Raw genomic sequence first — 24358 nt, 5'->3', positions numbered from 1 at the left:
CCGTAGATCTTATTAACACTCTGCTTCCCGTTTTTTCAGTTTAAATACACATTTGTGATCTGCATCAGTTGAATATTAGACCTTTATTCATCCAAGGCCATTAGAGGACAGTTCAAGCTTTTTGCACTGTAAGGGCTGGTGAGAAACAGTGTTTCATTTCAGGCTGGGTCCATACGAAATGACAAACTTGACGTCCAGCTAATGCACGCCAAAGCAGACCAACACAGACACCTAATGGCCATGCACCAAATATTTGGGATGAATACTCAAGCTCACTGGACTGGGTTGGTGGTTCAATCCCAGGACACTCTGGTATGCCCGCTGACCCCTGAGTTGGCCCTGATGTGTTCATAGAAGGGTGCATGTTGAGGGGAGAAGCTAATGCAGGGGTAGGCAACGCCAGGCCTCGAGTGCCAGTGTCCTGCAGGTTTTAGATCTCACCCTGGGTCAACACACCTGAATCAAATGATTAGTTCATTACCAGCCCTCTGGAGAACTTCAAGACATGTTGAGGTGGTAATTTAGCCATTTGAATCAGCTGTGTTGGATCAAGGACACATCTAAAACCTGCAGACACCGGCACTTGAGGCCTGGAGTTGCCCACCCCTGAGCTAATGGTAGAGGCTGATAGCAAAAGCTGCTTTAAGGGTTCAAATAAGTGTAGAAAAGCTTAAATTTTATCCCAGCCTCATTGAAATCTTTGTCATCCCAAAAGATATAGCCTGTAAGTTCTATTAATCATTTTAATGTCTTTAAGTCAAGTTTCAAACTCTATCTAGGCATGAAAACCTGAGGCCCTTCCTGTAATTTCTCCCAAAACCTGAATTTCACATCTTCAGGGCAGAGCAAGTTTACATTATACAGACTAAAGTTAACAGAGTTATGTAACTATGTATTTCACCGTTACACATAAGTGAATTTCAGATTATCAGTTAGTGATACAAGACCTCAGTAATGAAATCTAAAAAAATAAATCACTCAGAGCAGCCGACTTTGGAGAATCTCCACTTTTATTAATAGAAAAACTGTATTTAGTAGAGGCGCTGGGGTTTGCCCATGGTGCTCTTGATGTAGAGGGCACGCACGTTCTGCCAGTTCTTCTTCAGCAGCGACACCAGGAAGTTGACAGCCAGGTGGATGTTGTACACAAGCTCGTCTTCTGTCATCTTCACATGTCCTACGGCCACAGCCAGACAAAGCACCTACAACGAGCAGCAAGGTTACTCCACACTGATCAGCTTCTTCAAACCAAGTGTTAGATAATGAAACCATAAAGCCAGGAAGCAGCAGAACACACCTTCTTCATCTGGAATTTGATGGTGGACTTGACCTCATCCACCTTTGTGTTCAGGTTCTCATTGTGGGTGAGCAGTGAGGGGAACTTGCCGGCCTTGTTCAGCCCAGGACCCAGGATACGAGGGATCTGCTTGATCAGAGACTCAGAGGCCAGGAAAGCATCATACTTCTTGGCTGGAAGAGGAAGAAACAAGCACGTTAGGAAGCCTTGACAGACTTTGGTCACAGATGAGGCAGTTTGTCTGTAATCTTGTGGCCACCGTACCGAGCTTCTTGACCAGCTTCTTGTTCTTGTTGAGCTTCTTCAGAGCCTCGATGTCCATGTGTGGCATGTCGGCAGCTTTGGCCTCGTCGCAGTGCTGCTGGTCTCCCAGGATGCACACGGAGAACTTTGGCCTGGGGAGAGTCTTCAGCCTGCATGTCAACAAAACATTTTTAGCGACTGTGCTCACAACCACATTTCAACCTCTGAGAAATAATCAACTCATTCAACATTTGATGATATAATTTGACCCTTTATGAGACCACCTGACTTTACTGTGGAGTAGAAAAAGTCTTACCCATACCACCACAGGGGCTGGCGTCCAGCTGACCTCTTAGGTAATACAAAGCAAATTGGTCGGCATGAGGGCGTGAACTTAGCAGCTCAGCCACTCAAAGCCTCCCCTCATGTTTTAAGACCCAGGGTAGGGGTCCGCCTGCTTCGCCTTCCCCAGCAGAAAGCTGAGTAAGCTCAGTCAGACTACCCAGAGTACTTCTCCATGTCTGCTCCTGGCCTGTCTGGACTTTGATTTTTAATGTACTACATGGCCGTTAAACAGGCCGCTATGATAATCAGACAGGGCTGGAGACGCACAGGGAAAAGGGTGGGTGAGACAGTAAAAGGTCGAACCTGACAGTGCCGGAGAAACGCTTGTCCTTCTGGGGATCATAGTTTTTCAGGCTGATCTGAAGCTCCACCGACTCCACAAACCTACAAAGAGATGACAGGTTACACACATGTCCTGTATTTTCAGTATTACACTTTAACCATTGGTTATCACAGCTGTTCGGATCTGCTTACTTCCTCGGCTTGGCCACGGAGCCCTGCAGGACTTCCTTCACGGCTTCATATAAAGTATCCCTGGAGACCTTACTGTAATGTAGAAAACGTCAGAAAAAAAAGTTAACGTCACTAACTACCACCAAGAGAAATAAGACGGCTAATGATGCTAAAGCACAGCGCCACAAATTCACCAAGCAGCCACAAAAGTCGTGAAAAAATATGTGCCCGTTATTTAAGAGCATTAAACTAAACAGTAGCGATTAGATGAAGACTGTAAATGTATTTTAAATATGCGGATGACGACGGATTACATTTGAGAAACTTGGCGCGCTGACGGTGCACCGGCGATGAACCGGTCCTATGCCGCACCTTTAACGTCAATAAACTACAACATACCATGAACTATAAACAAAGCCGGACAATATTACGACTCTACGTATCTAGAAGAATAACACAGTAGAGAAAAGCGCGTTTAAAATTAGGTTTTTAATCCTTTATTGGGAAAAATGCGGCCTGACCTCATCTTGGTAGCTCGTCGCTCTCGTCGTGCTACGCTGGAAAAGGAAGTGACGTCGTCCGTTACGCGACATAAAGGCGATCCGTGACGTCATCAGGAAGCGCGAGCTTTTTTCTTTTTTTCCCCAATAGAAGTCAACAAAATCTATATCATAAAACAGCAAGCATAAAAATATCTGTTTAGTAGTAATTGAAAAAGGTGTGCCTGTGAAAAAACATATACATAAAAATAAAATACCTGTAAAACTACAGAAAGATTCTTACCTACTTATAAAGCTAAATAGTTACATAATAGCTACATAATTCAGCTGTCTTTGTCAAACTTTGTCATTACAGTTTTTATGCTGTTGTAAATTATAATATCAAAAGTTGAGCTCTGGCTGTTTCAGGTACTTTTTTTTTGTTCCAAAATGATAGTCCTGTGAAAAATCCCTGACAATTTCAATAGGGATATAGGGATTCTATACTGTGTATTGTGTATTTTGTTGTACAGTTATTTTATTTTCAACTTTAATTTATATATTTTATCTTATTCTTTCCCAGTTAAATTTACCCTTCATTCTAATTTGTGTTGTACAGTTATCTCATTTTTAACTTAATTTTTATATTTTATTTTATTCCTTCCCAGATAAATTTACCCTTTTTAATTTTCATATTTATTTCCTATCTTATTCATAGCCTTTTCTTTTCTTTTTTTTAGGTCACGAGCAGTTGTCTAAGCATTTCACTGCATATCGTACTGTGTATGACTGTGTATGTGACAAATAAATTTGAATTTGAATTTTGGATAAAGAGTGTAAATGACAACCAAGTGCTGTTAATCAGATGCATTTGTTTGAACTCCCTTATAAATCAGTTTGCTTGTGTGGAGCATTTAGGTATGTTAAACCAAACAACATATCGGCACAAACACCTCATACCAACTGGTGGAGTGATGATCTGTGCTTGTTTTGCAGCCACGGGAGCCTGGGCACCTTGCAGTCATTGAATCGACAATGAACTTCTCTGTCTACCAAAGTATTCTAGAGTTAAATGCGAGGCCATTGGTCTGACAGCTAAAGCGTGTCACAAATTGGGTCATGTGACAGAACAATGAGCCTAAACACATCAGCTAATCTGTAACAGAATGACTGAAAAAGAGTGAAGATGTTGCAATGGCCCAGTCAAAGTCCAAACTTCAACCTGATTGAGATGCTGTGGCAGGATTTTAACAGAGCTCAATGAAGTGAAGCAACTTTAAAAAAACAAACAAACAAAAAACAGTGGGTCAGTATTCCTCCACAATATGAGATTCTGATAAAGCAAAACAAAGCAGAAAGACTTCAAGTCATTGCTGCTACAGGTGGTTCTAGAAGCTACTGAATTATGAGGTGTGTATTAATAGATTTTGAGGTGCTGTAAGACATTTTTTGGGAACCCCGAAATTTGAATAACTTTTTTTAACCTTTAAAAATGGAGGCTTTGAGACAGTGTGGTCACCCGAATGCCAATCACTCTCATATCTTTTGGACGTGTACACAATTGACCTCATTTTGGGACAGTATATCCAAGTTAACAGATGACATCATGTCCTATGCATCCCTAAGGATCCCAGGATCTTCCTATTGGGTTTGCTACCCAGAGATTTGATTCTAAAAAAGGAAAGATATATTTTTTAAATCCCGTTGATTGCATCTGAAAAGGCCATAACAAGGAAATTCCTTAAGAAGGATCCTTCCCGAGTGCTAGAGATTATAGAGGAAATACATCTCATGGAGAGACTGACTTTCTTTCTACGACTTAAAGGTCATCTTTTTCAACAACTTGGACTAAACGGCATAAATATAAGCAAAGGCTTGAAGATTCTGGATGATGCTTGGAACAGTGCCCCAATTTGTTCCCCTTTTATTTTTGTCTTTTATTGTTGTTTTTGTTATATTCTTGTCACAATGAAAATTCAAAATAAAAAGTTGCAAAAAAAAAAAACCCTGAGGCTTTGAAAATGAATACAATTAATTGACATTATGATCTAATCCACCCATCCATTCAGCCTAGCTTCTGCTTATCCAAATTCAGGCTGTGGTGGCAGCAGGTTATGCAGGGCCCTTCTTCCCAACAACACTTTCCACTTCCACATGGGGATTCTGAGGCATTCCCAGGTCTGAAGACAAGAAATACATGCAACAAATTTGAGGTCTACCCCAGGGTCTCCTTCTAGTTGAGTATGCCTGGAAACCATCCAATTGGTGAGGCATCCTCACCAGATGTATAAGCCAACTCAATGGAGTCAGTTATAATTTATAATAATTATAAAAATAAATACCCTATAAGTAATAATAATGTTTGCTAAATAATTGTTTGCCTTTTCAAAGCTTTCATGAGATATTGCAAAAAAAATGCAACTATTTGTAAAGACTGACCAGATAAAATTCTGCAGGTTACAGTAATTCAGTATCAACTTCGTCCTAATACTAGATTGAGTTAGATATATGGGTGTGTTGTGTTCAGGAGCATTTAGGAATCGTTATTGTAAGACCTGTGAACAGTCAGAGTAATAAAAAACAATATCAGCCCTGTCAGACTGGTGAATTAAGATTCTTCATTGTCAGTTTAATTTATTTATACAGGTTTTTTTTAATGTAAATTCGGTGAAAGGGTGGTGAGGTCACGTGTCTGCGATTCGTTTTAAAGCAGCTTGTAGAGACTTCTTCAGGAAGGTCTCATTTAACATCAGGCAGCTGGACAAGGAGTGCTTGTGTGCAGCAGTCACCTGGAAATGCAATCATTTATACGCAGGAGGTTATCACACACCATTGCATCCACTGTACAGACGTTATCTGTGATCCCAATCTGCATACTTACATCGGTGCTGTATTTGGTGAGTACCGTGAGCATCATTTTTGCAAACTTCACAGACTTTGTGAAACGAGGAGCCTGACTGACGAGCTGTTCTGTGAACTGTGTGAAAAGTTCTTCATTCAAGACAGGCTGTTGGGGGGGGAACAGGCAAAACAGGTGGCTCAGTGGCAGTGAGTATTATGACTAACAGCTCTTGCAGCTCTTTCCCATGAATAATCATCTGGATTACCTTTGAGTCTAGCAAGCTGTGGATAATAGACAGCACTGCCTCACTCCATGCAATCTTCAATGTCATTCTTTACAAACAAAACAGAAAAAAGCACGAGTGTTAGTCATTTACTAATAACCATGTGTCCGTTATTATGCGAAGCTTCTTTGTCGCAGCAGTTACAAGTGAAAACAGAACGTAACTTTATACTTACTGAACCACCAGCAGTCTGTAGTGAGAATCCAGGCAGCTTTCTATCAGTCTGCTTAGCAGCTCAGCCTGTGGAGGCCCTGAAAACAAAACAAAGTTCAAAAGGACTAATTCATGCTGTGGGAGCAAAGCCTGAGTAAAAGGAGCTCTATCACATCAAAGCATCTGTCCTGTTAATGTGTACTTAAACCAGGGCTCTGAATCCATGCCTGCTCTGCTGCTCTGTAACTCTCCGATTTCCCTGAAGCAATCAGTGCACATACACGCTCACCAGCTATGTCATGAGGTACATCTTTTCAACTGCTTGTTAGCATTATCAATCAGTATGAGCAATTGTATCCGTAGAGAGATGAACACATGACCTGCTGAAGTTATAACTGAGCATCGGAGTGAAGAAGAAAGGTTATTTTAGTGACTTTGAACGTGACATGGTAGTTGGTGCGAGCTGGGCTGGTCTGAGTATTTCAGAATCTGTTGATCCACTGAAACAGCTGAAATCAGAGGAGAATGGACAGACTGCTTCAAGCTGGGCACGGCAACATTAATGTAAATAACCACTAATTGCAACCAAGGTATGCAGAAGAGCATCTCTGAATGCACACCACGATGAACTTTGAAGCAGATGGGCTACAGCAGCAGAAGACCACACCGGGTGTCACTCCTGTCAGTAATCTCCAAAAGTTGATTCTGTTCATCTGGACGTAGCGTTTTGTGGGAGAAACGTTTCGTCACTCATCCAAGTGACTTCTTCAGTCTCAGCTGACTGCAGGTTTCCCCAAATCTTATAAACAGGACATTTGCTGTCAGTAATAACAGGAAATGGGCTCAACAACACCGGACGATAGGAGATTGGGAAAAATGTTGCCTGGTCTGATGAGTCTCGATTTCTGCTGCAGCATTCAGATGGTAGCGGGAGAATTTGGTGTAAACAACATGAAAACACGGATCCATGCTGTCTCGTATCAACTGGTCAGGCTGGTGGAGATGGCGCAGTGATGCGCTTTGCAGAAAAACTGATTGACATGTTGCATCACAGTATTAAGAAAAGTGCAGGACATATTTATCACTTTTGCACATGTCACACTGCTTTAACTGAGTGCTTGTAAACACCAGACCTTATTAAATCACATACCATCTTAGCATCTGACCAAGATCACAAACCTGCGTGAAGGACATCATTAAGTCATTTCTGTAGTCACTTTCAGTGAAACGTTGTCCTTTCATCTCACCTATGTTCTCTTTCTCTAGTACTGGTCCGATTAGAGCCTGGCACACTGGTCTGGGATAGCGGCTACACAGTGATGTCACTGCGGTAACCAGACACCTGGAGGCCGGCTCTGACAGCGACAGCACCTGTAAGGTGAAACAGTATTCTGTCAAGATCAAACACAGCAACACATGTTGCTTATTTTTCATATTCGGTGTTATACCTTCTCCAGCAGAAGGCTCTTGATGAGCGTTGCAGCAGTGCTGTAGCTGAGGTCAGGAGAGAGCGCCAAAACACTGCTGCACAGTTTAGGCAGCGCCTGGTCAGGTAAGCCCGGCAAATTCAGCATGCTGCATAACACCTCCACCTAAACAGGGCAGGTAAGGACCTGGGTTCAGTCCAATCACAGCTGCAGATTATACATAAAATATTGATATATTCTCTGGAGCCCAACAGAGACCAATAAGAAAATGACTCTGATACTCACTTAATGGTCCCAACCACTGGTGTCAGTCCTATATTAAATATCTTTTATTCCTCCTATAAATATGATCTTGTTTATAGGAGTGTGTGTTTAAGATACACCCTCAGCTCAGCCCGAAGGATTTTACATAGTATAACAGATTGAAAAGATTGCCCTACACCTTCATTCTTTTTAATGAACAGCAGGGGGCGACTCTTCTGGTTGCAAAAAGCAACTCTGGTTTCATGGAAATGTGTGAAAACAGCTCTTTTGCACTTTAATCGACAGTTTCTATCTTTTTGAATAGTTTTATTTTGTAATTTAAGTCAAATCCACCCATTTTCAAAGTAAAAGCGCAGGTTAAATTATTGAGGACATACTTGGTTTGAGTCACAGTTGTTCAGCACTTTGAACACATCTGTGGAGCTCTGGTCCCACTGAAACACACAAAGAGAATGACAGTGAGACTAAATGTCACTTACTGTCTGCCCTGAATGAGCTAGAAGAAAATAAAATCTTCTTACCTCCGTCTGACTCTCCAACAACTCTTTTATCTGAGGAATACAGACCTAAATAAACATAAAAACAGTAAATCAGCTCATCGTTTTACAACTTCTGCTTCTCTAAGGACAAAACAAACATTGAAATTGGCAGAAAGATTTCAGTGTGGAGAGGGTACCCTTCTTTGTATAGTGGTTTTTACCTTTATCTGTTCAGGCAGGCCATCACACGAACTGTCTGAGGCTGGAGTTTCTGCTGCAGCATCACTTTCTGGCGCTCCCGGCATTTCCTTGTTAACTCTCAGTTCTTCAGCTGTGACACACTCATTATCATCCATCTTTATCCGTTTACTCTGTGATCCCGTTTCTTCACCATCAGACCCCACGCTGACAAAACTGCCCTTTCTCTTCCTCTGTGTCCCCAGCTCAGATAAATCAGATGTACTCTGGGATTCAAATTCTGCTGTTTGACCACTGAAGCACTTGGTCCATCCTCCAGTTTCAGCAGATCCGATCAAACCCTGGGAGAGCTCCTTTAGTCTTTGGCTGCACGGTGTGGTGTACAGAGGCACCTCACGGTGGGTTTCCAGGTCTCTTTCGAGTTGTCTGCACAGAGCCGTCACCCACGGGTTTGGACGAGAGTCCTGGCTGAGACATTTGATCAGATGGAGTACAGCGGTCCGAGGAAGAACAGAGTGCACCAGGTGGATGAATGACAGCAGGTTTTGTTTAAATAAAGGTGGAAACAGGCAGACTAGTGGTTTACTAGAAGAGGTAAGGAAAAACCAAAGAAACCGTCAGCTGGTCTCTGAAGTTGTGTAGACAAAGAAAAAGTTCATGTTTAAGAAAAAAGCAGGAGTTAGAAAAAAACATAAAACTGATTTGTGACTATCAGTATTTATGACACTTTTTTTCACAAATCATTTTGGGGGAGATTTATGCTTGCTAAATACTGATTAAAGGGACTTCTTAGAAAGGAATTTTGTGAATTTTTCTTAATCAGACTGCAATAAAAGCAAGGAAATGTGGCAAAGGACCCCAGATCTAAAACAAAAGAGATAAGGAAACACTGATTTGATCTTCACCCATGTATGTGTTTACCCTAGAATATCTATGTGAATACTATAACTCTACACCGGAGCATTTACGTTCAGTCTAAACGCACACAGCCTGTGGGACTGATGACTTAAGGAGGCAGAGATCCCCACCTTATAATTTAACTTTACTCACACGGTTAGAAACTCAGTGTCAGCCTCTGTGTGGGTTATTTCGTCTCTGCACAGTGTTTCTATGAAGCCACACAGTGAGCTCTCGGGGTTAGCCCGTTGCTGCCTGCGGAAGACGCCCAGCGCTCTCGAGGCCCCGGAGGTTCCGGACATCAGTGACCGAAGCAGCAGCCTCGACTGCCCGTCAAATCCGCTAAGAAACATGCCGGAGTTCAGACAGCTGTGTGCCCCATCTCCGGGTTTGTCCTTGCCGTCTCTCCCAGACACCTGTGGCTCCATCCCAACCTCACTATACCGCCACTGCTGTTTACATTTCTTCTTCGACACCGGTAAAGGGCTAGATGAGTTCAATATCGCCACCTAGTGGTCAGATGTGCCATTCATTCAGCTCACTGGCGACACAGCACGAATTATCCGGCGGCGCATACTAGTTAAACAAAAGCCAGAAATTCCTGAATAGAACGAGCATCCTGAGGCAACCGAAGCGAGATTGCCATCATGTCTCAGTCGTTTCCACTTTAAGTATCTTTGGAGACCACAGTGGAGCCACTCAACAGCATAGATAAAATACCTTTATATATAAAAAAAAAAGTTTGACTCGTCCAACTAGCACATATTTAATTACTTAAAAAGAAAAGAAAATCCATTACGGGAATTCATTGAATTGTGTGATTTAGGCCCATACTGACCCCCAGGCCATATCGGCATACCATTCAGGGAAATACCCTGAATAGCACAAAGCATCAATGAAGAAAACAACACTTTAGTGAGACAAAGTGAATCAATGTTTTATTTTTTGTGTACAGGTACAATTTGGTTAAAAAACAGACATAAAATCATTTGTTCTTGCCAAAACTGGGAAGTGTGTGACGACTAATCATTTTTATACAGATATCAGACATAGGTACAATACTTTTTTTTAACCCTTGGGCAATTAAAACTACCATCTACACAACACTTTAAAAATATCTAAATGGCCCAAGCTACTAGGGAAATGTCTACATTGGCACGCTCAGAAGTTGGAAGAGAAGCTGACAGTTGGCTAAACACTTAACACACAACAGCTGTAATATTTAAAAAAAAAAAAAAGAATTATAAACCCCAACTAGAAACAAAGGTGTCTTACGCTGAGACCACTAGCCATGAGTTCTGGAGTGTGCACAGACTTTGAGACAGGTTCCTGTCTGAATTCAGGAGTCCTTTAAGTGAGATGTACTTTCCACTCGATGATCCTGAGTCAAAGCTACTCGTAGGCTGTTTCAGTAATAATTTCATGAAGACACAGGTGGTTTTTAAAAAGGAAAGAAAAAAAAAAAAGGCAGCAGCCATGCATTTTCCAGGGACCAATGATGGTTATAGACCCCATTCAGTGGTTTCAAACACTGACAAAAAAGGGAAAAAAAAAAAAAAAAAAAAGGAGGGGGGGAGATGAGCACTCAAACCACACTGTTTTAGTAAGGTAAAAAAGTAAATTCAAGGTCGTCATCATCATCACCAAGAAGGGTCATGGCTATGAAGAAACTAATTAGATCCACTCCATCATCTTCATCCTCAAAGTCATCTTCTCCAAAATGCTGCAAAGACAAAGAGAGTGAGGGGAGAGTAAATACAACCTTATCTTAGACACACTAAGAGGGAGGAGAATGTAAAACACTCACTGATCACCATGTAGTTACCAGAAAGGACGCGCTGTGTCGACTTTTGTCATGTCTGTAAAGGCACTCGCTTTTGAAGGGGCAGCATTGGTATCGAGAGTAGTAGGTGCAGGATTTCTTACTGGAATCAAACAAGAGGCAGCAGGGAGGGGTCATCTACATATTTATACTGGCTTGAAATGACAAGCAATTTTAAAATCTACATCACAATATCTCTTTTTTTTTTAAAGTGAAATATGCACAGGGCTATGAGCAGTATATGCATATTTAATTTGTTGTGCATCAGCATTATAGATCCCCTTTTCCATTAATACCTAGAGGTTTCCCTTTGCTAAATTTTTCCCAAAGATATTTTCTGTCATTACTTCTCTTCACACTGATTTCTGTTGCTTTTGCATAAATTTGATTCTAATTGCCATGTTGTAAAAATCTGTGCTGAATAATAATAATAATAATAATAATAATAATAATAATAATAATAATAATGATAATAATAATAATAATAATAATGGATTGGATTTATATAGCGCTTTTCAAGGCACCCAAAGCGCTTTACAATGCCACTATTCATTCACTCTCGCATTCACACACTGGTGGAGGCAAGCTACGGGTGTAGCCACAGCTGCCCTGGGGCAGACTGACAGAAGCGAGGCTGCCATATTGCGCCATCGGCCCCTCTGGCCAACACACATTCACTCTGTAGCTCCCATTGTTAATTAGTTAGCAATGCTACACACCTGTGTTTCTCTGAATGTTTCAGCACTCTTCCTTAGAGATGACATCTGCTCCAGAGGGACTGTTAATATCAGAATGACCTATGACCTAATGAAAACCCTGAAAACTGGTGAACTGTGCCGAGTCGAGTACGTACTAATGGTAAAGGGACTTAAAGGCGCAATAAGCAAAAACAAAAGCAAGTTTTTGCAATATGTGGTATGAATCTTTGCCTAATTTGTAGGTTGGGTCCCATTTAACAGCTATGGATTTTTGTATCTCTTTATAGCTTAATGCTGAATGGGAGATCTGGAGCAGCCCAAGAGATTCAATTTATTGGGAGGAGTATATTTAAAAAACAAAAAACCCCAACCTTTAGAAAGCAACTTTGGACCAAGTTACCATGGCCTAACCAAACGATTTAGATTAGTAGCTTAATTCAGGAACCTTAATCTACAGCAAGATTCACTATATTATTTTTTTATCTATCGTAAGAAATCAGAAGAAAAGGCTGCACTATTGAAACTAACATCCACACAACATACCCAGGAGGACAGACTCAAATGATTTTCTAAACTCTGCAGACATGAGATCTATTCCTCACCTGAATTTTCGCTTGAACTCTGTAATTAGATCTTCCTTTTCTTGTCCTTCAACCCAGTATTTGTGCGGCACATAAAAGGCAGACCTCACGCGGCACTGTGGGCAGCGTCTGATAAGAGGAAAAAGTCAATCAGAATCACTTCAAGCCCTCTGGTTTTGTCACACCCTGCTACCTCCTCTTAAATATTACAGAAACCTACTTTATCACATCCAGGCCGAGGTCTTTGGTCTTCCTCCAGGTCATTATGCATTGTAAACAGAAGGAGTGATTGCAGTTGGGCAAGATGCCAAAGACACCGCTTTTCGGATCAGTCTTTTCATACACTTTGTCCATGCAGATCCCACAGGTCACGTCTTTGCTCCTGAGGAAGGCCTCAGTTTCCTCCTCCCTTCCCTGAGAACCAGAGGCTGCAGCGGCAGCCCCATTCTCTGGGGTTTCAGATGTGGAGATCTCCTGAACATTAATAGAAGGCTTTGGGTTCAGCCAAGTTCTCCTGCTGAATGAGCATGCTTAAGATAACGCAGTCAAATTAAATGCAAACCTCATTTCTTCCATCGCAGGCACCTGCTTCAGCAGCTTCTGAGCTTTGAGACGAACCCAGACCAGATTCTGCAGAGGAAAAGCAAATTAATTAGATCAACTTCTACGTTCAGTTCCATCTACAAAATCATGCAATACCTTCTGACTGCTCCTCAGCGATATTTGCTGGCAGGTGCCCAGTGTCGCATTGAGGGTTTGAGGTATCAGCTGCCAACTCTGATCTGCTGCACTCTTGTTCAGATGTCACCTCAGCTTGCAGAACTGCAGGTTCTGACCCTCGCCTATCAGGTGACGCGTGAGCCACACTGGAGGAGGAGACCGTAGGTACTGAAGCCCTTCTTCCTGCAACAGTTGTGCCAGCTTCAGACTGAACAACATGGAAAAACCTAGCAGAGAAAAAAATATAAGGGATTAAATGATGGATTTTCTTAAATAATAAGGGGGGGGGGGGGGGGGGGGCAGCTTACCTGCAGCGCTCACCATACCAGCATCCACCTTTCTGATAATACCGACATATTTGGGATGCGTGTATGGCTGGCCATTCATGACGATAATTGCATCTTGAACCAAATCTGCAAGAGCCATTTATGAAACGCCTGCAATGAAGTGAAAACCACAAATCGCAAAGTAAATTTCTGCCACAAACCTTTTTTTTAAAGCAGCAAGATTGGTTTTACATGCCGCTCCAGTGATTTGAACTGTGATGACTGCTAGTGTTTATGGGGTTATTTAGAATTCAAGTTCTAAAATAAACCGCTGGTATTTTATTCTTTATAAGTGAAGATGCTCAGATTTTCATTGAGTGTAACCAGAAAGTATAGGATTGGGAGTGGATCAGACAGCTCAGGCTGAGGTGTTTGGAGACAAAGTTTGAGAAGCAAGGATGAGATGGTTTGGACACATGTGGAGAGGAAGAATAGTGGATATTGGTGCCAGGCAGGAGGAAAACCACAGAGAAACATGAATGGGGTGAAGAAGGATATGGAGCTTGATCCTAGGGACAGGGTGAAATGGAGTGAGCTGCTCTGGCCAAGCCTAAAGGAAGAAGCTGAAAAGAGCCGTTTTTATAGTTTAGTAAATTCTTATAGGTGGGAGAGAGACTGAAAGCCCTGCCTGACATTAACCAATTTTATTTTTGACGTAATCAAAATAAAAATAATCTGACTTGAGCCTCAACTGCAGAACACATTACAAAGTAAAGAGCGAACATTTTATACGTTGAAACAACATCGGTACTGTATATGCACATCATTAAACAGCTTCAAAAACTGTATTTGTCAGTAATAATCATCTTCTACTGACGCGTTTCTGGATTAACTGACGGAGAAGGGCCAAATCCGACACAGAAGTGCGGTCGTAAATCCCACTTACCAACAGCCACTAACTCAGTTAGCTCAAGTTTTGGCTAACATGTCAACATTATATTTAGTCACCTAGCAACACAAAAATTGTACGAATGTACTCACACAGCAACGTGGTCTACCACACTTTCTTCCTAAGTTGATGTAATGAAAAGTCACTATTTCACTTAAACGCGTATATTAGAACGTCACACGAAGGCATTTAAACTCAGACCAGCTATTTCTCAGTGCTCGGTCCACACTTTCCTCATTTCTAACCCACTCTGTGGGACTCGGAGGGGCTGCTTACCGACAAATGTTTCCACTACGAGCCGAGTCCATCCTCCGTGTGTTTTGAACGAGCCGCCGCCAAGCCTTCACCATCCACGTTATCTAAATAGTTGACAGCTGGTTCCTCTTACCAATTAACCTGGCAACGAACCAATAGAAACGTGACGCTGACGTCAGCACGTTACGCACTCCATTCAGAGAGTTTATTGAAGGACGCCAATCACAGCAGGGAGCAACTTGAAAGAGTTGTATGATCCACTTCATGATAAAAAATTCCAACAAAAATAAAAATAAAACAAAAATAAACCGAGAAAATCACTTTTGCCGCTTCTAATCAAGTTTATAAGTGAGAAATCACCAAACTAAACGTGCAGATAGGTTACATGTGACCATTAAGAAGAAATCATTTCAAGTTTTGAACAAATATGTCAGTCCATCACTTACACAGGCATAGAGGTAGCTTACATCAACTTCTTTTTTTTCCTTTTTGTTTTTGGTGTAATTGCTCCTTTGTCAGCTTGGCACACTGCACACCAGCCAGTAACATCAGGATTTCAATGTGTAGCAGGAATTTAAGGCAAAAATAATATATGTCAAGGATTAGATGAGACAGCGGAATAATGTCACAGATCGTACATTAGAGGTAGATAGGGATCAAGACAGAATAAGAGCAAAAGAGGAGACCTGTGCTCACACCTGTGCTCACACAGAGCAGGGACAGTAACAACAGAAAAGGGGAAGAAATGATTATCCTGGATCCTGGCTACAGTATCGTAAGGCTTTTACACTCTATGCCTCACCTTTCAAGACACATCAGCCTGCACATAAAAAGAGCATTAATCTAGGACCGTGTCTATCTCCAATACAAAAGCACCCTGTGATATTGGAAGATGTTCAATTTTCATCAAGTATCCCAGTAATAATGACATGGTTAAAAATGCTGGCTTAAGGTAATTCCTGCACATGAAACCATAAAATCCAAACTCCTCATTGGGGAGAGGTTTGATGGTATTCTTGGTGATATATTTGGTACAGTCTAAAACTAAAACAGGCGGGCATGTAATATGAAAGAACACATATGAACTAATATATGAAACAAGTTGATAAATTCATGTTTTGCCCTTAGAAATACAATCAAAAACTACAAATAATTTGTTACAGAATTACAAAGAATAACCTAACAAATATATTTAAATGGCAAATTCATTATATTTTGCATATCAAAAGGAAAAAAGAAAACATGCCGTCCCTTGTACTTCAATAGGTCATGTATGTATGTGTGTATAGTGTCAGATTCAGAAATAAAATCTTTGCAGCACAGTCCAACAGTTCACACTTGGCTAGATGGCTTTAAGACAAAACCTAAATAAACTGGATCTCACATTTATTGACAAATGGCAAAATGTTATTGCACACATTGCTGCATTAAGAGAGAGCTCTACACTGCTGGAGCCAGCCCAGTTTGTGTTCTTTATACCAAATGGCAAAGTGGTGGTCAGTGATAATGATGATGATTATAATGATGAAGACGATGATGTAAACAAATACCAGCTGCTGTATCTCTCCCGTCAGTTAAGTCTGAAAACAATACAATCACTCGTTTGTTTGAACGGTGCCACTGGTGTGAGAATGTGAAATACTTTCCCTTTGCAGCACAAACACAGAGCTGAGGGGAGCGAGGATGAGCTCCCTCTGCACACTGCTCTGGGGTCAGCTTCGCTAACAGGATGAAACGGGAGCAGCCTCATTGAGAAAACATATCATTCTTCCTGTTACGTGACCGTTGTGGGAAACTGGGACTCGCAGCAAATGATTCCAGATGCTCGTCACATGCGCGCGCACACAAACACACGCATAACTGTGCTGAGGGTTACGCTGACACTGCGAAGACTCTGCTGATTGTTTTAGCACTACCAGGTGAATTTGCCTCATCTGCACCCTAGAAATCCATGCCCGTACTACAGTGCTTGTACTGAACGCAGTGTTTCATTATAAAATTCAGTCTGTAACAGTATTGCTAAAAGCAGTTTGTGCTGGAGACTACTAATACATGTCCTTGTAGATCTCCTGTAGTAGAGGGTGGAGCGAGGTCTCCGACTCAGTCTTTTTGATCTTTTGGACGAGCTGAGCGTTCTCTGTAACCAGCTGACGGAGGTCAGCCATCTTCTGAAGCAGTTTTGGGAAGAGGTAGACAGAGTCAGAGTGATTTGCTTGGAGGTGGAGGTCCAGGGCCTGGAGGATGTTGTCCTGACTCTGCTCCACCTGCTTCACGTTCATTAGCCCGGGACGATCTAGTGCAAAAAGCCTGTGATGAGTCACAATTTATGCTGGGCAAACAAGACATGCAAAGACAAGTTAAAACCTGTTTTAGAATCTTACTGGCATGTAGCAACATGATAGATAACCAGTAGCTGTTATGTGGCTGGTTATAGACAATTTCTTTCTGGTGGAACCAGCCCAGAAAACAGGCACCCTCTCTACTTGTAAGATTAGCCTTAAAACATTGCTCTATGACAAAGCTGGATCAGCTGAACAATCCCTTAGTTGTGCTGCTACAGGCTCAGTGATTACTTCTAAATCACCGTCTTATCTTTTTCTGGATGCTATAAGACTCGAACCTTGATTGTACCTTCTAACAGTTTCACTGCAGCACTTTCAAAGAGGTTTCAAGAGCTACAGACACACTTCACAAGATTTGAATCTTCATACTTGACCAGAAAGCTGCTCAGGCTCACCTCCACAGAGAATAATGGCAGCAACAAACAAGGCCAGATCACTGTCATCCAGCTCCAGAGCATTGAACTTAACGGCAAACTCAAACTTTGGCTCCATGATCTCACTGAAGGGCTTCCGTAAGCTGCGCAGAAACTCCCGTGTCACAAAGCCTTTGCCATTGGCCACCAACAGTCCATCTTTGTTCATGAGAGATGGCAGCATGGCAAAAATAGCCTCGTGCACACCATACTTTAACAAAGTCACCTGCAGTAAGCACACAAACAGCTGTTTATTTGTGCTTTCCTAAACTCGGATATACTAATAATTCTTTGTTATATGAGACAGCGGCTTACCTGGTCATTAAGGAAGAGGTCCACAAACCCTGGAATGCACTTGGCAAACTCTGTAAGCTCTCGCACGGTCTCCACCGTGGTGCACTGACAGCGGTAGAACACATGAACCCCAATCTCCTTGGCCAGAGGCGCACCTGGAGTTAGCTGGCTCCACACCAAACCACTCTCTGCTTTCCAGAGGGTGTCCACATCGTAGATCACAAATGGCTAAAAGGAAAATGTATTAAAGGGAGAAAGGTCTGAGGGAAAAATTCACATAACTGAGTTTTGCATAAATCAAAGCACGGCTGAAAGACAGGGACATACTGAGGTGCTGCTGGTTTTGCCTGTCAAGATGCTGCGGGCTCTCTTCTTGGTCATACTGAGGTTCTTCAGGTAGGCTGTATTGACTTGTTTGGCTAAAGTCTTCAGGTCTGAGCCACCTGGTTTGCTGACGTCCAGCTCCTCTGCGAGTATGCCTGCCACCAGCTTCTTCCTCTCCGCCTCAGGCATTCGTCCATATCTGATTGCTGAGCAAAAACACCCACAGAGACGGTGTTATTCTGACAGGATATTTGCAACACTAATGAGTTCTGAAACATCTTTGTGTTTTGGAACAACTCAGAGCATTAACAATGCAACGCACCATCCATGTGCTACAAAAGATTGGAAAGGATTGAAAACGGAAGATTTGTTTCCTCCTTTAGACACAATAAAACTCTTGGATCTCTCAGGCAGCCCATCTTCAGCTGGTCAAGAACGCAGAAGCTAGACTGGCTTCAGGTGAAATTCAAATTCATTTTAAGATTTTATTACTAGCATATAACGTCCTACATGGCCAGACCCATTCCTGTATAGCAGACATGATGACAGCTTCTTCCAGCCGTTGGCCTTTCTGATCGTCTCATCCGGGTCTTTTAACTGATCCATGCTCTTATTTTAAAGCTAGCGATGACCACACTTTTGAGGCTGTCTCCCCTAAACTCTAGAACAGCCTTCGTCAGCACATCAGGTTGGCTGAATCTGTGGTTTGTTTTAAACAACTGCCCATTATTTTTGGCTCTTGCTCTTCTAATGCGTGTATAGAAGTGCACACGCAAGAATGAATGCATGACCACATGTTTGACTTTACGTTTCTATGACTGGACATGCACGGTTATCTTTAATGTGCGGTTTTACTCAAACAGTGAAGCACTTTGTAACTGTGTTTTAAAAACTGCTGTACAAATAAACTGATCATCATCTTAGTATTTTAAGTGAATCTCAGAAAACACTTAAGCCCTCACCGTCGTGGGACATTCCCAAAGACAGGCACTTCTGGAAGCGACAATATTGGCACTTGTTACGATTTTTCTTCTGAATCTTGCAGGAACGCTCACAGCGCTCATATTCCAGTTTCATCCGCACAGTACGCCGGAAAAAGCCCTGCACAAAGCAAAGGACATCTAGTTAAGCAACTCGCACAGTTGGGGTGGGGGGGGCACAGAACTTCCCACTCAATAATCTGTTGTGGGTAAAAGAAAAAATGTTTTACCTTGCATCCTTCACAGGCATGTACGCCGTAGTGGAAGCCAGAGGCCTTGTCCCCGCAGACCTTACACTCCACACTGATCCCGGAGCTTGTGCTGTCCTCTTGGCCCAAACGCAGCTGTTCTGAGAGCGAAGGTGATGAGGTATGGGACAGGTCTGCATATAACAAAAAAGAATAGCATTTCAGTTCAAGTACATCTCGTGAAAAATTTCAGAGAGTGGAAAGTCTTACCCGTGTAGCTCGATGATGCGCTGCTGTTTTGCTTGTTGCCGCTGTTTTGCTTGTTGCCGCTGTTCTCCTGATCTTCCCCTTCTTTCCGTCTCTTCTTCTGGTCCCTTTTCGGGTATTTAGAAGCAGGGACTACCTCCTTCTCCTCCATTTCCTCCTTTTCCTCCTCATCTTCACTCTCCCTGCGCTTTAACTCTTTCAGATCTGCCACCTCGGAGACGCTTGTCGCACCACAACTGTCCGAACCTACAGACTCTGCCTGCGGCGGCGTCCACCTGACGTCAGCTGCCTCCTGGGGGCACTTTGGCTCACAGTAGCCGTTCACCCCGTCATGCTCCTCTGGGGCAGTTTGTTGAAACCCGTCCATGGTTCCTGTTGCAGCTGATTCAGCAGCTCATCTCCTGTCACGTAGCCACCATAGTTGCACTATTTAAAAACAGAATCAATCTACTTGAAATACACCTTACTAAAAAAAAATATCTCTGTTAACATGAGATTTATTTACACAACTAGAAAGAATAGCTAATCACACTTTAGAGCCCACATATCATCAAGGGTTCCATTTAATCCAGCATGCCAGCGGTTAAGAGTCCAGTTTCAGCTTGCCATAACAAACCAGCAAAGCCAAAATAGAGCCCTATTTTTTTTAAAATAAGCACACGGGTGAAACTCACATAAGTCTTGTATTCAGTTTAGTATAGCAATAATAAATGAGATGAATGCTGTTCAGTAATCTTCAACAGAGTTTGTTTAGGTGCCTTTCAGTCAGTTAGGTTTTTGTTATAACAGCCAGGGAATGTCTTTTAAAGAAATAAGCTCATGACCTGAGACACAGATGTTATGGAATCACGCCTCAGTTACTTCAAAGCCAACGGAACAAACAGACAAGACAATAATAAGGATATATCTACATTTTCAATCCTGATTTAAAACATCATAGAGCACTTTGCAGGAATATTAACACAGACACTGTTTGCGGTAACTGTTGCTAGGTTCGGTTAGATTTAAATACTTTATTATAAATAAAAGATTGATTTGCTTATTTGCAGCACTGTCCAGAAAAGCCTGTACATACATCCAGAGATGCCATCTGAGTATTACTCAGTAATTACGTATTAGTTAGCAGCATGCAGAACGAAACCGTGTCTAACAGGCTAAAGTCACACTTAAACAGGGGTTTTCCTGGCTCAAAAAGGGTGGACTGTGCACATAAGGACAAGTGGTCTGCAAATAGTTCAGACGAAAAGTTTTCTGTTACCTGCATTTTCCTGTTATCGTTTGGCCTTTTTATGAACCAAAAATGTATTTTTAAATAAAGAAAAATCAAACACCACTTGAATAAACATGTTAAAAATCACAGTCCTGCGAGCTTTCCCTTTATCGGAAGGTCAAAAACCTCTTTGGTAACCACTGTAAGTTCAAAGTAAAAAGCTACTTTCAGCTTACTCATAATAAGTTGCCACAGCGGGTAGCCTCTTCAGCAGATTTTTTTCCTCCTCCAGATGGCAAAAGGACTGCCACTCATATAGTGCCTTTCTACTTAATTTGAGCACTCAAAACACTTTCTACTACAAGTATCATTTGCCTAATAACACACACACATATATATTTATATGCAAAATGTTGCATTACTTCACATAATAAGATGTTTAGTATATGCCTGTGGTACCTTTAACAAAGTTATTTTTTATAGTAGATTATATGGAGATTATCTATTCTTTATGCAGCTGCAACACAATTATTTTCATTGCGGGATAGAGTATCTATGAATTTGTGCACCGGTGTGGAAAAAAAGAAGCTGAAATACTACTTTCAAAATCTTCAGTTTCATAATGAATATTCATTTATTTTGCCCCTGGAACATAATAAAAGCAAGAATTTCACAACCGCTGCATCACTTTTAATCAGAATAAGGGCCTACCGCGTTTCCAGCACAGTTCAGCCAGTACATCGTAATAGTAAGGACACTAACTTTATCTCTAACCGAGCTTGAAGACATCTGTATTATTGTTTGCCTCACTTGGGATGGGGTGCGGGGGGGTATTTGGCGGCTGCTTTTACAGGAACAGGGTGCATGCACTATGTACACACTGAGCAGTGCAGCTTGCTGATGGAGGCGGTGGGGGAGAGGGCTTTGGGTTGGGGGTTACAATTTTTTTTTCTACCCCGGGGCCCTCTAGCGGATTAAAAAGTCCTTGTTTGTAGCTGTGCCTTAACAAACAGCTACAGTGTTTACATATTAGTAATAAATGTTGTTGTTGTTGTTTTCCATAAAGGACACACTCATTGTAATTCAAAGGCTACGCGCTGTTTTCATAATGCTTAACACCAAATTAGGGGTGTTAGGACTTGTCCAGTAGACAACCTGTCACACTGGTTCTCGGAAGTCTCTGCTAACATTACCGTGTAATTGCATGAGTCGCTGACAGGACTGTAACTGGATACAAGCGTTTGAAAAATGAAAGGAAAAACGAGTTACAGACATGGCTGCCGCCAAACTTTCTTATCTCCCTTAAAGTTTAAACTGTATAGGCTTTAAAACTAAGCTCGTTCAGCCGTCGGCTCGGTTAGCAGCTAGTTAGCCACTACCTTGAATTGTGACTGAGTCCTACTATCAGCTAGCCGTTAGCACGGCTGACCCAAATTCCCGTTTGTGCCTTTAAATCACGTTAGCTATCCTACCAGGTTAACTTACCTCTCCCGCTTGTGCTGCTGCTTCAGAAGATGTTTATGCCTCCCGGCTGAGGTAAACAAACCAGAAAAGCAGTCCCGAGTCCTGTCCCGGATCGATCGGCTCTTGACAAGTTTGTTTGCTTGAAGCTGGAGTTAGCTTACGGCAAGAGCTAACGTCAGATCGCTAACTACTATAAACTTAGACCGAGTCAGGCCTCCGTCCATGTAGAAACTGGGCTGACGAGACGGGAAAAACAATGTGGAAATCTTTGTGGGCTACCATGTCACATGCAAATAAGCGGAGTTAACTAGTAATCCCTCCCCGAGTCTATCCCTGGCTTTGCTTTTACTCTGCTTTGGTTTGCTTCACTCCCCTCTCTCCTCCCCCTCCTCCTCCCTCGTCACATGCCACAGCACAGCGCCCCCGCTGCACACATACACACAGAGCGCACAGCCGACTGGATGTAACTACTGCAAACAGAAGAGTCAAGGTCTCGGTTAAATACTGAGTTGTTTTTGACATGGACACATATTAAGCTCTGACATATTCAGCACGTGGCTGAAATCCGTGTGGAAAAATATGTTATTTATAAATGTAGAGACTGAACTGGGCTATTGTTACTCTCCACTACCAATCAAAGAGCCTTTGAGGAAATAAACATGCATTACAACTAGTTTATACACATATAATCAACTTTACGCGAAACCGTACGTGACCATGTATCAAAGAAGAGGTTTTATTTTTCTTTGGTTTATATTTCTAAATTAATTTCTGTTCAAATAAACATATTAAGGCAACATCTAATATTAAGAACGACATAATATAGAAGGAGGGAGGTCAGCAGCTTATTTCTCCTCTCAGCTGGCACTGCTTAAAAATGTAACACTCATAAGAAAAATAGGTCGTCTCATCAGCTGTTTCGGAAGCTTGTTTCTGCCACAGATTTATTTTATTCATAATTTATTTATTTATTTTATTTTTGTCAGTTTGGGGGGTTATGAATTCAAAATGTCGAGTTTGGGGTTACTATCTGAAAAACTTGAGTGAAGAATCACAACGTTTCTAACTAATAACTCCAAATTTTGCCCAAAAAGGCCAAAACAGAAAACAAAGCAGTCTTTTATGCAGAAACTTTCATTTAGCACTGTATGCCAAATGAGAGACACAGCTGAGATTTTGCTCTGCTGCACCAGAAACTGCAGTGAAGAGAGATTTTATATAGATGATATCTCTAAATTAACTGTTGTTTAAATAAACAACTATCAGGCAAATCTAATATTAGGAAAATATTAGATGGATTATTCAAAAATTGAAAAAAAAACCCATAAAATAGTTATCAATTGCTCTCACTGTGCAACCTTTTGGCAACATTTTACTTTAACTTCCTACATTTTTAAACCATTATTGGTACTTTCTACTTGTTACTTTTGGTTTAAGGCATTTGAAGAGAGTTATTATTTTGTCAGCGTGGGCCTTTAAACATCAAACCGAGTCTAAACAGTAACACATGAAAGGCAGTCCTGTTCGTGTAATAATCACCAGGGTATGTGGCACAAAAAGAGAGGAAACAAGCAAAACTGTGTGCCAAAGTCAGAGGTTAAAGTGGGCTGGTATTTTTAGTTATTTATTTATTTTTTGGCACAACACGACTGAGGCTGTCCATAAGTTGCGGTTGTGGTACTTCCGGCCCTGCAAAAAAAGTAGTGAATATAAAACGAGTAATATTTTTTTTTAAGTGGCAGGTAATTTCAAATGCAATTTTTCTACCCGATTAACAAACAACAGCAAACACACAAGCTCAGTGGTGTTTGATAAACTGGAAGATTAAACAGTGTACGGTCAGTAGAGGATGGAAATCAGCCAGGACAACTCATGAAACATCAGCTAAATTCAGGTGTGTAAATCCACAAAGCGCAGCTGCAGCACAGGTAAGCAGATCACAGCCTCATTGTTTCTCTGCTCGTGTTCTTCTTAACTGATTCAAGCCGAGCCTTTATTAGAAATAAAATTTTGTGCATCTTGTGCATCGGCCTAACCGGGGGGCTCTTCAACTGGCAGGGAGGTTGTTCCATCTTTGCAGGAGTCCACTCTGCAGGTGGGGGAGAGACATAGGAGAGGTGGAGAATAAACTTAACCTGGGTGTCTGTGTCTTGTGTAGTCTGGGAGATGATTGAATGTTGGGGTGGGTACAGTTTCCTCTGCGGTGGGGTAGGGTGGGCTGCCCC

The 24358-nt window shown here is 41.8% G+C and overlaps 4 protein-coding genes across 5 annotated transcripts; all 4 read right to left on the bottom strand.

Moving 5' to 3' along the window:
• Positions 1–992: 992 nt before the first annotated feature.
• Positions 993–2997, bottom strand: rpl10a (ribosomal protein L10a). Its single transcript, XM_087833721.1, has 6 exons — positions 2860–2997; positions 2360–2431; positions 2189–2269; positions 1562–1710; positions 1298–1470; positions 993–1202 (listed from the first exon to the last, which is right to left on the bottom strand). Exons 1-6 carry the CDS (start codon positions 2862–2864, stop codon positions 1032–1034), a joined length of 651 nt encoding a protein of 216 aa, XP_087689847.1. The 5' UTR covers positions 2865–2997; the 3' UTR covers positions 993–1031.
• A 1833-nt stretch (positions 2998–4830) lies between these two features.
• Positions 4831–9845, bottom strand: fance (FA complementation group E). The gene is made up of 10 exons (XM_087833720.1): positions 9514–9845; positions 8487–9048; positions 8308–8352; positions 8164–8220; positions 7544–7687; positions 7343–7466; positions 6118–6193; positions 5925–5991; positions 5699–5824; positions 4831–5606 (listed from the first exon to the last, which is right to left on the bottom strand). The coding sequence occupies exons 1-10, from the start codon at positions 9786–9788 to the stop codon at positions 5502–5504; spliced, it is 1581 nt and encodes a 526-aa protein (XP_087689846.1). The 5' UTR covers positions 9789–9845; the 3' UTR covers positions 4831–5501.
• Positions 9846–10283: 438 nt separating this feature from the next.
• mkrn4 (makorin, ring finger protein, 4) lies at positions 10284–14827 on the bottom strand. The gene is made up of 8 exons (XM_035905497.2): positions 14673–14827; positions 13490–13618; positions 13161–13408; positions 13024–13091; positions 12682–12935; positions 12483–12590; positions 11186–11285; positions 10284–11083 (listed from the first exon to the last, which is right to left on the bottom strand). Exons 1-8 carry the CDS (start codon positions 14744–14746, stop codon positions 10961–10963), a joined length of 1104 nt encoding a protein of 367 aa, XP_035761390.2. The 5' UTR covers positions 14747–14827; the 3' UTR covers positions 10284–10960.
• Positions 14828–14863: 36 nt separating this feature from the next.
• ppardb (peroxisome proliferator-activated receptor delta b) lies at positions 14864–22529 on the bottom strand. 2 transcript variants are annotated; one of them, XM_087834068.1, is made up of 8 exons: positions 22155–22529; positions 19463–19860; positions 19235–19386; positions 18987–19125; positions 18028–18230; positions 17722–17928; positions 17389–17632; positions 14864–16944 (listed from the first exon to the last, which is right to left on the bottom strand). In XM_087834068.1, the coding sequence occupies exons 2-8, from the start codon at positions 19824–19826 to the stop codon at positions 16697–16699; spliced, it is 1557 nt and encodes a 518-aa protein (XP_087690194.1). In that variant the 5' UTR covers positions 19827–19860; positions 22155–22529; the 3' UTR covers positions 14864–16696. The 2 variants fall into 2 exon arrangements, with proteins under 2 accessions (XP_087690194.1, XP_006785651.2); XM_006785588.2 differs by having other exon boundaries at positions 14865–16944; positions 19463–19885.
• Positions 22530–24358: the final 1829 nt, after the last annotated feature.

This window comes from Neolamprologus brichardi, chromosome 20 (assembly GCF_056152115.1).
Source record: "Neolamprologus brichardi isolate AB-2024 chromosome 20, ASM5615211v1, whole genome shotgun sequence".
Classification (NCBI taxonomy): Eukaryota; Metazoa; Chordata; class Actinopteri; order Cichliformes; family Cichlidae; genus Neolamprologus; species Neolamprologus brichardi.
This window is presented reverse-complemented; position numbering and strand designations above follow the sequence as displayed.

Excerpts from the sequence above, each read along its gene's own strand:
- rpl10a (XM_087833721.1), bottom strand. Across the intron at positions 2,270-2,359 it reads TCCGTGGCCAAGCCGAGGAA|GTTTGTGGAGTCGGTGGAGC; the intron begins GTAAGCAGATCC and ends ATCTCTTTGTAG. Across the intron at positions 1,203-1,297 it reads TCAAATTCCAGATGAAGAAG|GTGCTTTGTCTGGCTGTGGC; the intron begins GTGTGTTCTGCT and ends TGCTCGTTGTAG.
- fance (XM_087833720.1), bottom strand. The coding sequence starts at position 9,788 with ATGGAGCCACAGGTGTCTGGGAGAGACGGCAAGGACAAACCCGGAGAT. Across the intron at positions 8,353-8,486 it reads GCCTGCCTGAACAGATAAAG|GTCTGTATTCCTCAGATAAA; the intron begins GTAAAAACCACT and ends ATGTTTATTTAG. Across the intron at positions 5,825-5,924 it reads ACAGCTTGCTAGACTCAAAG|CCTGTCTTGAATGAAGAACT; the intron begins GTAATCCAGATG and ends CCCCCCCAACAG.
- mkrn4 (XM_035905497.2), bottom strand. The coding sequence starts at position 14,746 with ATGGTGAAGGCTTGGCGGCGGCTCGTTCAAAACACACGGAGGATGGAC. Across the intron at positions 13,409-13,489 it reads TGGTATGGTGAGCGCTGCAG|GTTTTTCCATGTTGTTCAGT; the intron begins GTAAGCTGCCCC and ends TTTCTCTGCTAG. Across the intron at positions 13,092-13,160 it reads CGCTGAGGAGCAGTCAGAAG|AATCTGGTCTGGGTTCGTCT; the intron begins GTATTGCATGAT and ends TTTCCTCTGCAG.
- ppardb (XM_087834068.1), bottom strand. The coding sequence starts at position 19,826 with ATGGACGGGTTTCAACAAACTGCCCCAGAGGAGCATGACGGGGTGAAC. Across the intron at positions 17,633-17,721 it reads ACCTCTTCCTTAATGACCAG|GTGACTTTGTTAAAGTATGG; the intron begins GTAAGCCGCTGT and ends TGCTTACTGCAG. Across the intron at positions 16,945-17,388 it reads TGCCATTATTCTCTGTGGAG|ATCGTCCCGGGCTAATGAAC; the intron begins GTGAGCCTGAGC and ends TTTTTGCACTAG.